The sequence below is a fragment of the Mytilus trossulus genome, unplaced genomic scaffold (genome assembly GCF_036588685.1).
Source record: "Mytilus trossulus isolate FHL-02 unplaced genomic scaffold, PNRI_Mtr1.1.1.hap1 h1tg000070l__unscaffolded, whole genome shotgun sequence".
Lineage (NCBI taxonomy): Eukaryota > Metazoa > Mollusca > Bivalvia > Mytilida > Mytilidae > Mytilus > Mytilus trossulus.
Genome location: NW_026963294.1, coordinates 4,025,095 through 4,039,831, shown reverse-complemented (window position 1 = coordinate 4,039,831; position 14,737 = coordinate 4,025,095). Strand labels below are relative to the sequence as shown.

Genomic DNA, 14,737 nt, shown 5'->3' with positions numbered 1-14,737 from the left:
TTATCTTGTTTCAGGACAATAACTTGTGTATAAGTATTTCAATTGGTTTGAAATCGTACCACAATGTTTAATACCACAAGTCATGCAAGTAGAAGGTTTGGAATTTTTATAAGAATTAAGGGCCAAAAAGGTCAATAAACAACCATTTTTAACTCACCTGGCCTGAAGGGCCGATTTTCCCATCACTTGTCGTCCGTAGTCGTCCGTCTTCTGTCTTCAACTTTTACAAAAAACTTCTCTGAAACTACTGAGCCAAATTAAACCAAATTTGGCCACAATTATCACTAGGGTATTTAGTTTAAAAAATGTATCCGATGATTCCACGAACCAACCAAGATGGCCGATCTGACTAGAAATAGAACATAGGGGTAAAATGCAGTTTTTTGGCTTATATCTCGGAAACTAAAGAATTTAGAGCAAATCTGACATGGTAAAAATGTTCAACAAGGTCTATTCACCCTGAAATTTTTAGTCGAATCCGACATGCAGTTAGAGTGAACAATATTTTATTATGAAAAATACAAGTATAAATTATAAACACATTCACAATAAGGATCCAGAAACAAGCAACAATTTGCTTATATTAATCTGTCTTTCAGTTGTTGGGTGCTGCCCCTGAATTGGTGATTTTAAGGAAATTCTGCAATATTTGGTTATTATCTTGAATATTATTAGGGCCCCGACTTATATCTCGGAAACTAAAGAATTTAGAGCAAATCTGACATGGTAAAAATGTTCAACAAGGTCTATTCACCCTGAAATTTTTAGTCGAATCCGACATGCAGTTAGAGTGAACAATATTTTATTATGAAAAATACAAGTATAAATTATAAACACATTCACAATAAGGATCCAGAAACAAGCAACAATTTGCTTATATTAATCTGTCTCCTTCAGTTGTTGGGTGCTGCCCCTGAATTGGTGATTTTAAGGAAATTCTGCAATATTTGGTTATTATCTTGAATATTATTAGGGCCCCGACTTCAGGCGGGTCGCCCTATAGTGATTGAACTGTCCGTCCGTCCGTAACACTTTTTTTGAACAGTCGATAGTTAATGCATTTTGGTGAGTCTTGTATTGAGGAGTACCACGTCTGCTTGTATTGGTCGATTAGCCTCATTTTGATGCTCTGGTTTAGCCACTTTGAGAAATCTCCATTTTGTTGTTGAAAAATATTTGAAAACCCGCTCATGTTAAGAATATTTTGAACATACTTGATCCATTTAATGCCTTGATTTTTCACACAGTGTTGGTAATATGCAGTCTTGTAAATTAATGAAGACAGTTTGTTTTCGTCTGAACATAGTTTGCACCAGAACGAAATAGTTCGGCATTTTATGCTGATGTCAAGTGGGTATCTACCCGTTTCACCATACACAATTATGCTTGGTGTTGATTTTTTCAGGTGCAAAATATGTTTTATATAAAAATTTCAGGTGAACTTGTTCGATGACATCATTTTTCTCGGATCCCCAAACTTCACATCCATACAGAAGGATAGGTTTAACTATTTTGTCGAACAGATCAATTTGGCATTTTATTGAAAGGTTAAATAAACGGCTTTTTTGTATAACACCATACATGGCTTTCGTTGCTTTTTCTGCAATTTTTTTCTTTGCTTTTGTAAATGTTCCTGTCCTGGCAAGATTTATACCCAAATAGTTGAACTCGTTTACTATGTCTAGTTTGTTTCCTTTATACAAGAAATGTACGTTACTCGGTGGTCTTCCCTTTGAAAATATCATAACTTTTATATTTGCCACATTTACTTTTAATTTCCAAATATCACAGTATTCACTAAATATATCTAATTGGTTTTGAAGATCGTCTTTATTCTCTGACACGGTGTCATCAGCATAAAGTAGTATAAATAATTTAATGTACACATTTAGATCATTTTCCAAACATTCAGATATGGACGATAAGCCATTAATATTTTTGCTATTCAAATAATCTGTTAAATCATTTATATATAAAGAAAATAATAGTGGTGATATGTTTTCACCCTGTCTAACGCCTATATTGCAAGAGAAAAATATTGAAGTTTCATTGTTATATGTTATCCGCGATTTGATACCATTGTACATATTTACTATCACATTATACATTTTACCATTGATGTCATTCAAGTTCATTTTATATAAGAGTCCATTTCTCCAGACAGTATCGAATGCCTTTGCAAAGTCGATGAAAGCGCAGAACAGTTTTTTTCTCCGGTTTTTCATCATTTCAAAAAGACAATGTAATATGAATAAATTATCAGTGGTGGAGTAATTTTTCCTAAATCCGCTCTGGTTATTATGAAGTATAGAAAAAGTTTCAATAAAAGTGGATAATCTTTCATTTAAGACAGACGTAAATAATTTCCCAAAACAGCTCAAGATCGTTATTGGTCTAAAGTTATTTGGATCCTCCACATCTCCTTTATTTTTGTACATCGGATTTATATTTCCAAGGAGCCAGCTTTCCGGTATAATTCCAGTATTAAAAATTATATTAAACAATTTCACATATATATTCATCATTTTATCAGCTGTTGATTTTATGTAATCATTAATAATAAGGTCTTCGCCACAAGCTTTATTGTTTTTAAGCTTCTTTATACATTTCAATATCTCTTCTGCTGTAATTACATCATTAATAATTTCGTTCGACTCTTTCTGTACATCGGTATCATCATGATCATTTTGTTGTGTGTTTCCATTTGCATCGTTGCTTGTTGTCTCATTCAATTCCTTAAAGAAGTCATATAAGATTTGTATAGGTATATTTGGTTGTTTTTGTTTATGTCCACCATTCAGTAATTTCCAATATTCCTTTGGGTTTTTTGTTTTCATATTTTTCATTTTATTTCTCATTTCGATCCTATATTTTTTAATACATTTGTTTAAGGTCTTTTTGTATTCTTTTTCGCTTTGGGTTTTAATTCTTTTATTTTCTTCGGATTTACACAGTCTGTATAATCTTTGAGTGCGCCTCGTCTTTTTTTCTTTTTTGTCTGCATTCGTTGTCAAACCATGGTTTATTCGATTTCTCTTTTTGCGCATTGTAGGTTCTTTTATCAGATTTATCAATTTTTGGATTGTAAGTTCCAAACGTTTGTTTTGCTGCGTTGACAAATATATCACCAATATTCTTTACAGTATCATTAATATTATTCAGGTTAACATGGGCATGTGTCAGTAGATCCAAAGCATTATCAATAGTTTCAATTTTTGCAAGATCCAAGTATTCATTAAATTCATCCGCTTGGGCTAAATTCCACTTCTTAATCTGTTCTTTTTTTGGTTTGATATCCGTTCGAGGGTTACATGCATTACAGGTACATGTAGTAGTGTTGATGTTTATAGAAATGTCCAAAGGACAGTGGGCGTCAGATTATAAATTACTAAAATGTAGCACATCAGAGTTTGAAATAATATTAAGGAGGTCCGGGGTTGCTAAAAAATAATCAACGGTAGCTCTGCATTTTTGCTTGTTAGTTTACCGGTAATGTTATCACCTATTCTTCCGTTCACAATATATACACCAGTGTATCTACATAAATCTAGGAGTAAATTACCGTAATTATTTTTCGTTTTATCCATATTTTCCCTAGAAGTAGGACATGTGAGGTTGTCAGATATGTGCAGACTATTTTCTTCAAAAATGGATGATTCGATGAGAATATCGTCAAAATCGTTGTGTTCATTTGATACATGATCTAAGTCTATCGATGTTCTGCTGTTAAAATCACCGGCTAAGCATACATATTTATATCGAGAAGAATATTCTAAAATATCATTTTCAATTTCCCGAAAAGAATCGGAGGAACTGTATCGTGTATTTTCAGGTGGAATGTAAACCGAACCAAGAATAACATCGTCGTCTAATTTAGTGTATTGGGATGAAATATTAATCCACATGACAAAATTGCTCTCATTTTCTATAAGTCATAAGAACCATTATGATTTCATACTCCATACTCTACATGTTAAATAACCACCACAAGAGGGCGTGTCATGATGTATGTACAACTTCCTAGGTCAAAGGTCAAGGTAAAAACAACTTTGGTTTCAGTTGACAACCCTGTGTCCTGTGGTGAAGATCGTGTCCGCTCCATATCTAGATAACCGTTATGATTTTATACTTAATACTTAACATGTTTATTAACCAACACAGAGGGTGTGTCATGATGTATGTACAACTTCCTAGGTCAAAGGTCAAGGTCAATAACTTTGGTTTCAGTCGACAACCCCGTTTTCTGTGGTGAAGATCGTGTCCGCTCCATATCTAGATAACCGTTATGATTTCAAATATTTTACTTGACATCCATTTTAACCAACACCAGAGGGTGTGTCATGATGTATGTACAACTTCCTAGGTCAAAGGTCTGTCTGTCTGTTGGTATGTCCATCGCTAACAAATTTGATCCACACTATATTTTGAGAGAACAGCTGTTATTATTTCATACTTTATACCTGACAACCATTTTCACCTTAACATCAGAGAATGTGTCATAATGTATGCATCCTAGGCCAAAGGTCAGTCCGTCGGTCTGTCCATCCGTTCGTTGTTCCTGACAAATTGTGTCCGCTCTACCTCTCGAGAACCGTTAACATTTCGGATTTAATACTTGACTGTCTGTCGGTTTGTGCATGACTATGTAATAACTTCAAATAGTGCTTCATATCAGATTATCCATACAACTTATTTACCCCCACGTTATTGACAGCGGGGCCCACAGAGATATTACCCTCACACCCAGTCACTAGGTGTATAATCTATTACTTATGGTTTTAACGTTATTTTACATAATTTTCAAAGCATCAGTAAATATAGGTGAGCGACACAGGCTCTTCAGAGCCTCTAGTTAGTTTCCGGACAATAACTTGTGTGTTCATGTATGGATATCCCTGTCATTGTACCACAAGGTTTGATAAAACAATCGAGCAGCTGTGATTGAGTTTAGGGTTACTTGCCCCAAAATGCAGGAACTAGGTACCAAAAGGGGCAAAAAACAAGCATTTTTTTCTAGTTTCCAGACAATAGCTTGTGTTTAATAGTATGGAATCTATGGATGTTTCTGAAATTGTACAACAAGGTTCCATACTACAAAAGAAAGCTTAAGGCTTGGATTGAGTGTGGGGATAATTGCTTAAAAGGGGAAATCAAAAAGTTTAGGGGTTCAAATTTTTTCGAAGGGGTTTAAAAAAAAAATCAAAATTTTTAAAATTTCCAGTTTTCGAAAAAATTCAGAAAGAATCTTTAATTGTATAGTATTGTGCAATATATTTGTAAGATCATGACATTCATTTTGTGTCAGAACCTATAGTATGTCTTAAATTTGATCTCTATCCAAATTTAGACAGTATCAAGCTTGCATATTGTGTTTTTTTTAATTTAAACATATGTTATTTGCTTAAATTCGCAAAAGAGATGAGACACAAGTCAATAAAACTTATAAAGTCTTCTCATATTGTGTCCAAATTGCCCCAGCTGTTCAGGGTTAAACCTCTGTTGTCGTATCAGGCTGTGCTCAGAAAATCAATTCATTCTAATAAGGAATGCATTAGGTCAATTGTATTTGGTGCATGAAAATGCTTTGCAATGTATATGTCCATGTTTTATTTGACCTTGTCCTTATTTTTCGGTTCATTGCTCAATGCTAAGTTGTTTTTTTATAGGTCTGTTTTTTTAATACTATGAGCAACAGTTAAATTAAATAGTTATTCATAATTTTGTTCATGAAATGATTGTCAGGTGTATAAAAAATAAAACATACAAAAATACTGAACTTCGAGGAAAATTCAAAACCAAACGGCAAAATTAAAATTTCAAACACATCAAACGAATGGAAAACATTCATATGCCTGACTTGGTATAGGCATTTACTTATTAACCAAATGATGGATTGAACCTGGTTTTAAAGCTAGACAAACATATCTTATGACATTCGCATCAAATTACAATACATTGACAACGATGAGTGAACATAGCAAACAAGCAAAAATGTAAAATATGTCTGTCTGGAGATTATCATCTGATCATGACTTCATTTTCATGGTCCATTTGGTCAATCTTTGGTTTCTTTCTTAAGTCGGTTTCTTAATTATCAAATGCATTAGGTCAGCTATATGTAAAGCATGTATTGATTGAAAGGTTGTCTATCTGGCAGGGTTTATCTGACTTGGACTGATTTTTATGGTTCATTGATCATTGTAAAATGTTACTGGTTGAGTTTGTTTCTTAGATACCACATCCAATAGGTCAAGCATAGTTAAAGCATATTTGGTTAGGAAATAATTGTAAGGTTACATGTTTATCCAGTTTGGCTTATCTGACCTTGGTCTCTTTGCCTTGGATCATGGTAAGTTTATATGACAACACGGTACATATTGCGCGTCAGGAAGGAAATAAGAACATTTAGGATATAGGTAGAAAAGCTATATATTCCGGACTATCAACATTAATTCAATGATAAATTAAGAAGGCAAGACATTTCAGCATGGGTACTCTTGTTTATTGCACAGATGAAATCAATTGTGCGGGAGGTTTTGTGTTTTTCATTAAATAAATTTTCAATGAGGTCAATTGTGAATGTTGAAATAGCTCTTACTATATCATGTGTTCTAAACGACTATCTTTTCACTCCATACTGTTATATCAATAGACCAGGCGAACATTAGATTGATTATGAACATGCTTTATACATATATTTGGCTTCCTTTTTTCCAGAGCAATTCCAGGGAAAATAAAATAAATCTTTAATTATAAACTATTCGTGCAACGGTTGGTTGAAATCATAATCGAGTACACACAATATCGTTGGTTATGAGGGGGGACATATCCACATGAAATTAATAGCAAGTTGCATCTAAAAATGTTAAAAGTACTGGGCGCGGGGAAAAGAGAGGGCTACACATACACGTAATTTTTACAACATATTGTATTCGGCCAAACTTTAAGAAACTTTTGGTCCTCAGTTCTCTTCAACTTCGTACTTTAGGTGGCCTGGTGACTTTAATAGATTTAGACTTTAGAGCGTCACTGATGAGTCTTTTGTAGACAAAACGCGCGTCTGCCGCAAATACCAAATTTTAATCCTGGTATCTATGATGAGTTTATTTTCAAGACATTCATACATAACAACTTAAGTTAAATTTACTTCTTTCACTTAATTTTCGCCCCGTTCTTTTCATGTAATTGCATGCTTAATATTGTTGCTTAAAATGTATAAATATATTTTATTGTGTAATTGCAACAGGTAGCAGGTGCATAAACCTTGACGATTTGTAAGGTTAAACAATGTAATTATCATGCGTCAAACACATGAACTTGCTTATATATGCAACTTAACTTTAATAACGTGATAAGAAAACAAGATATTTATCATCTTTTAACAACAATTGAATACATTTCTAGTGTATAAGCCGTTTATATCCTGTTAGAATATTTATAGGCAAATACAATTGAAAATATTTATGATAACCTAACTTAATGATTTCATGCAATTTGCATGCATTTGGCGGTATTATCGCTTAAAATAAGAAGCCGATTTAAGGGGCTGGGGATCTTATGGAGATATGTATATAGTAAAAGTTAATTAGACATAAGAGCAATGAAGAAGATACGGTATGAGTACCAATGATACAACTCTCCATCTAAGTCACAATTTTTAAAAAATAAACCATTTTGGTATTAGTATGGCATTTAACACTGAGCCTAGGCTCACATCAAACAGCAAAAGGTAAAATCACAAAAAAAAAAACTACGAAGAAAATTAAAACGGAAACTCACTAATCAAATGGCAAACTCAAAGGCTCAATCACATCAAACGAATGGATAACAACTGTCATATTTCTGGTACTAATGTATACATTTTCTTATGTAGAAAACTGTGGAATTAACAGAAAGCTTAACATATAACATCAGTGACACTCCATCAAATTACATATCATATTGACAACGATGGGTGAACAAAACAAACAGACATAATCGGTAAAAATGTCAAAACAGGGGTACAGTGATCAAGCTTTAAAGGGCCCAAAAAATAACTAATGTAAAACCATTCAAACAGGTACACCAACAGTATTATCTATATAAATAAAATCAGAAACAAGAATGACCAAACATCAGATGCCTGACTAAAGACTGGTTAAGATACATTCAGTAGATTTATACGTTTAAACAGGGGCTTAGCTTTACCCTAAACTAAAATTATAATGTAACATCACAACATAGAAGGACACACGATACTATATCAATGGATATGGCTTAACTCAATAAAAAAAAAACTATCAGAGAGAAAAAAACCTCTGCAAGAATAATTGTATATATGACAGAATGCAAATATAAAATTAATGGAAAGGGAGTAACACGTAAAACAATATCAATAAGCCATTGATTTTTTAATCCCGCATGTTTTTTGCCATTGTCCCAAGCCAGGAGCCTCTAGCGTATGTTACTCTTGTATACTTTTAAATTTTAGTTCATATATATGTTTTGTATATGTATATGTATAATCTGATGTACAGTAGTTGTCGTTTGTTTATGTAATATATACGTGTTTCTCGTTTCTCGTTTTGTTTGTATAGATTAGACCGTTGGTTTTTCCCGTTTGAATGGTTTTACACTAGTAATTTTGGGGCCCTTTATAGCTTGTTGTTCGGTGTGAGCCAAGGCTCCGTGTTGAATTTAAGGCCGTACTTTAACCTATAATGGTTTAATTTTTAAATTGTTATTTGGATGGAGAGTTGTCTCATTGGCACTCACACCACATCTTCCTATATCTATTTGGAATTTAGTATGGCCCGCCTCCTGGTGAGGGATTTTCTCACTGCTTTGAAGACACGTGTGATGGCTGTTTTCTCTTTTGACCCCATTTCCATACTCAACTATAACCTTGGATAAAATACCTTTAAATAAAATAATCAAATACTTTTTTTTAAAATACCTTATATTTGCTGTTCATAGTACGAGAACAGAAGTGAAACTATATCGTCATACTAAATACTTATTATAAAATTTTCGTTAACAATAAATCACGTTGCATCCTCTATTTCACAGCGATATATATATATCAGAGATATGGTTTGAGTGCCAATGAGACAACTCCCCATTGCAGAATTAAACCATCATAGGTCAAAGTACCATATAACAATTCTCCATTTTGTTTAAATCACCATTTCCCAATTTGATTAACTTTGATAAAATATTTAAACATAACTCGTTTATCTTCATGATAGAAAATAATCAAAATTCAAAGTGAAAAACCTGATCCATTATCTAAGGGAGATAATCAGGAGCAATTTTTTTCAGTGCACTCACCAAACTTTTTGTTAATACGTAAATCTCTTTACATTCGCAATAAGTGATGATTAATTTCACAGAGTCACTTAGTTACATAAATACCACACCTGTAATAAAAATCCCCTGTATTTTCATATTACATGTAATAGCTACTTGTACCACTCTATTTTAATATTGTGGTTAAGTCCTTGAACTCTCCTCCAAGAACAGATTTTTACATAAAAAATGTTCCGGTTTCTAGATAATAAACAGTAAAAAAATCCAAAGTTTGTATTATGCTACAATTGTCATAAATCATAAAGCTTGTCCCCGTCACATGTGTGTCCGGATTATGTAATAACATTGTTTGTATTTGCACAACAATGTTTTGGGTAGTGACACGAATTTACTCGAACATGTTGAAGTTACCAAACAAATCTGTTTTCCAAGAATATGTTCGGTCATATTTTGGTCAACTTAATGGACAAGGACCACAGCTTTTTTTTTTAGCTCTTGGTATATAAATCGTTACAATCTGCGATTTCTGGATTAGTTTTGCCATTCGGAAATAAGGTAAAGTACGAATGCAATTATTTTTGCTTTGAATTATTAGTTCATTGCTTTTTAAACCAAGTCATTAAACAATAATCTTAAATTTTGCATAAAAAAGTACTTTAAAAAAAAAGGAAATATAAATTCTAATATGACGTTCTTCTTTAGATTTGAGTACAAAGCCATGTTCTTATTCAAATAGAACATGGGTTGCAAGTGATTGACGTCACAATTGAAATTGCAACGTCAGATGCATTTTAAACAACGCCAGAAATCTAAATGGACATTTTTGTTGGTGTTGCTCACTAGGAAATTAAATAAAAACATTCTGAAAGTAAGTTTAAATGTTTCTATTCTTTTTTATTATTGATAAACTGTTGATTTTTCTATAACGATTTTGTTCAACAAATCAAAATGGCGACATTTCGAGCGTCTACTATAGGTCCGCTTCGAAGTACAAAGTTCAAAATATTCCTATTAGAATCAAAATAATTCAATCATGCCATGCTCTATGCTCAATATAACATGGGTAGGCATTATATTTGTAAACATTTAAGACCTCGCTATTGCTCTGTATTGAGATGTTAACAAATATAAGGCCTACCCATGTTAAATGAGCATAGAGCATGGCATGAAATAATTATTTCTTAGATGTAAGTATCTATAAATATTTTGGATAACGTAATTTCTTCATCAGCATGTTTATGATGATGTAAAACCATTTGTAAGAACATAAAGCAAACCATATCAGCAAAGATTAATGTAAGCATTTGGATTGAGACTTGTCTCATTGACACTCACACCACATCTTCCTATATCTAATTGACAAGCAAGTTCCCCAGCTGAAAGAAGAGGGAAGAAAGATACCAGAGGGACAGTAAAACTCATAAATCGATAATAAACTGACAACACCGTGAATAAAAATGAAAAAGACAAAATGACAAACAATAGAACACATAAAACAACATAGACAGCTAAAGAATAAACAACACGAACCCCACCAAAAAAACAAGGGGAGATCTCAGTTGCTCCGGAAGGGTAAGCAGATCCTGCTCAACTGTGACATCCGGACGGATAATCAGATCCTGCTCCACTGTGACATCCGGAAGGGTAAAGAGATCCTGCTCCACTGTGACGTAACTTAATGTCAGTGCACTTCATACAATCTTCAATAAAAAAAGTTTCTCAAGTATATGATCAAAACAAATATAACATATCAAATTAAAATGACAACATCACAGTTGAAAAATCAATTAATGCCATAAAAATCGTCGTTATGAGTTGGTTTTTTTTCTCATTTTTTGCAGACAATGAGGTCTTATTACCTTTTACTGGTATTTATTCCGGCGTCAGCACTCATTGTCGAAGATGTTTTCCCACCTAGTTTAGCAGAATGTTACTCTGGACAAGTTGACAAAAACACCACTCCATATGATGTTCAAACGAGCTGTTTGGAAAGATTTTTGGGTCATATGTACAAGAATACTAGCTCAATAGATTTAGGGAAGGATGCATTTGACTGGTTCGATTCTCTCGGCAGAAAATTACACATTCGACTGAGACGACAAACACGGTACAAATTGCGCGAGAGGAAGGAAATAAGAACATTAAGTCAAACTGAATTAATCAATTTTTTTGACGCAGTAAATGCCCTGAAAAATGACAAGGTAAGTTTATTCGTAACTATGGTAACGATTAGAAATTTAGACTTTTTTTGTAATGTATTGTCCGTCTAACCTGTTTGATAAATATTAAAACTAGATAGTTTCTGACGAATTCATTTCGAAATCAGGGCAAAATAAATCTTAACAAATTGTACAGACGCCTGTCTATTGTTGAAAAAGGGGAAGCGTTTTGGTTATTGAATATAATTGTAAACGGGGACCTCCTTTGACAGGAGGTCTAAATAGTTCTAATCACTGACCTGTGAACACTCGGGTTGCCAACTCCGATCTTAATTGACTAGTCAGTTTTCCTATCGAAGGTCAGTGCTTTTTCCCGGCACTCCGGCTTCATCCACTGATAAAAACTCAACGCCGCTAAATATGTCTAAAAAGTGACAATTAAAACATCATCAATCTATCAATCAATCAATCAATCAATGTTAGACAAATAACACAGTATATATATCGTAAGTTGTACTTTAAATGTTTTTAATTATTTGTATCGTTTAATCAGTGTCTAATTATGATCTTATACCCAACTTTCCTTTAGATTTATTTATAATGAAATATTCATATGTTGGAGTTATGATTACATTTTGTTGATTAAATATCCGCTTTCAGACTTTTTTGTATTCTGTTTCATGCATAATATGTGGTAAGGGCCTGTTATATATCTGACTCATAATGCAATTTGTTCAATATCTAATCAGGGCCTTATTTTCAGAGTGTCAAACCAAACAAATATGATTCGTTTGCAATAATGCACCAAGGAGGCGTCGGCGCATCTGCACATGATGGTCCAAACTTTGTTAGCTGGCATAGATATTTCCTAGTATTGTAAGTTGCACTTTCTTTTTGTACAAAAAATAAGTCAATAATAGTGGATTATATAACCGTATCACAAACGTTTATACATGCACGAAAAGAGATACAACATGGCATAGCAGAGATCACAACTTTTACTAGTGGAATAAAAAAAAGGAAGTGTATATTATTCAAATGAAAAAAAAAAAAAAACACTAAACGTATTCTTGTGATCTGCGTTTTCATCATTGCAAATATGTGTTTTATTCAGTAGTTGCTCTAAATATCTCAGTACTTAGACTTATAATATCTATTCTTGTTTAATGCATAGGGTAATCTCCAATTTGGATGTACGCATAATGAATGTTTAATGGATAGACAAAAATAGAAGATTAATTGTTTAAATTTCCTTTAATGAATCATAGAAAGTATGATATTACAATATGAAATACAAGTCTTTATCTTGTGTGATAACCATTTTGTTGCAACTTTCACCAAAATAATGACAATAAACATGTAATCACTATACAGCTATATTCAATTGACTTTATATGTTACTAACTCATTCGTTTCTTTAAATCTTGTTATACTAATGAAATATTTTAATATTACTATTTCTATAACAGATTCGAAAACGCTCTTCGGGAAAAAAATAGCAGAGTGACTCTTCCTTACTGGGATTCAAGAGCAGATTTTTTGATGAAAAACAAGGAGGATTCTATCTTATTTACTGAATTGTTTTTGGGAAATGCAAAAGGCGTTGTGTATACAGGTCCATTTGCATTTTGGTCAACACCAACAAACCCGAGTACGTTGTTGAGACGAGAAATCGGGGTAGTAGGCTCTCCAGTTCATCCAGAGAGGTTAAAAGAGGTGTTTACAAAAAAATATCATCGGGAAATTCTTAGGCCAAGTACTCCAGACAGTAGTTATGCCAATTTAGAATCTCACCATGATAATGTTCACAGGTGGGTTGGAGGAAATACTGGACAGATGTCGAGCATAATATTTAGTCCAATGGATCCAGTTTTCTGGCTTCTGCATTGCTTTGTAGATTACCTTTGGGAACAATTTAGAGAAAATCAAAAGAAATTAGGAATAAATTCAGAAACAGACTACCCAGCAACCACTATAACAGCACATAAGCCAAATAGACTAATGGATAATTTGAAACCACCAAAGAAGAATATTGATGGGTATAGTAATTCATTTACCCAACAAATTTATACATATGCAGATGCTCCGACTTGTGCTAACAACTGTGGAGGAGCGTTTAAAATATTTTTGTTCTGTGATAAAATTAAAAATGGATGTGTTTCCGGATCAAGGTATGATTTTATTCGAAATGGAGGATTTAGTCGAGTTACGAATTATTACCCATCAAAGGCAAAAGGTAAACCGAAGAAGATTCCTCCATCTATTAAAAACATTAAATCATCGGATCAATCAAAAAAAGTATCTCAGTCAATACAAGCAGAAGGGGGTTTACCAGACATAAAGGGTGGAAGCATTTCACCATTCGAAAGCGCAGAGAACGCACCAGTAAGCCGAGCTTCAGCAGCTCCGAAAAGTACAACATTATTTAGAACCCACTTCGATAATACTGCAGCAAGAGGTCGCAGATCAGCTGATTTCAGTTTGATAGGCAACAATTTCAAAATTGGCTTTGATATAGATCTTCGCCTGAGACAAGAGATGAGAAACCTCAGTTCTTTGAATAGTGCTTCATATCAGTTCGACAATTTGGCATTGTCCCCAATAGCAATAATAAACAAACACAGAAGAAATAGAAACCCAGGACATGATGAAATTCAAAAGCAGAGAACATTTAACATCACATTTCAGACAGATGGATTCTCCTACAATGGTCGACATATTGACTTTATTTCTATAGATGAACGCACGCACACATCTGAATCGGTTGGTCTTATTATGTTTGAGAAGCCAGTATCTGGTGAAACGAAAGCGTACGTGCGAGTGTACGATTCAAACGGTGAAATGTGTCAACCGAGTTGTCTGGTATCAAGATGGTTGTATAAGGAATGTTCGGGACTGATAAAAATTACGTCTGATTTTCCTCGTATGTACGTAGATTCATATAACAATGCTTTAGATTCAGAAGTAACACCGTTTCTTAGGTTTGTTTGTGTAAATTAAGGCGACCATTTTACTTTAAAAATATGACTTGTTATTTGTCTTAGAATATCCAAAAATACTGTGAAGTAAATAATCAATTTAATGATATGTTATATTTAGCAGCAACCAATAAAGTTAAATAAATATCATGAATATGTATTCTCTCACTTATATTCCCAAAGTTTTATCCACATGTGGAAATATATCCTCTTTAATGAGACAGCAATACAACGAAAAGACAATATAAAAAAACCTTCTCTGATATCAATTTAGAGTCTATATCGACGGAGAATGTGTCGTCATATAAATCG

At 33.2% G+C, this 14,737-nt stretch overlaps 1 protein-coding gene across 2 annotated transcripts; it reads left to right on the top strand.

Moving 5' to 3' along the window:
• Positions 1–9,667: 9,667 nt before the first annotated feature.
• On the top strand, positions 9,668–14,517 carry LOC134699459 (uncharacterized). 2 transcript variants are annotated; one of them, XM_063561050.1, is made up of 4 exons: positions 9,668–9,843; positions 11,130–11,489; positions 12,211–12,323; positions 12,917–14,515. In XM_063561050.1, the coding sequence occupies exons 2-4, from the start codon at positions 11,133–11,135 to the stop codon at positions 14,445–14,447; spliced, it is 2,001 nt and encodes a 666-aa protein (XP_063417120.1). In that variant the 5' UTR covers positions 9,668–9,843; positions 11,130–11,132; the 3' UTR covers positions 14,448–14,515. The 2 variants fall into 2 exon arrangements, with proteins under 2 accessions (XP_063417120.1, XP_063417119.1); XM_063561049.1 differs by lacking the exon at positions 9,668–9,843 and adding an exon at positions 9,988–10,156 and having other exon boundaries at positions 12,917–14,517.
• Positions 14,518–14,737: the final 220 nt, after the last annotated feature.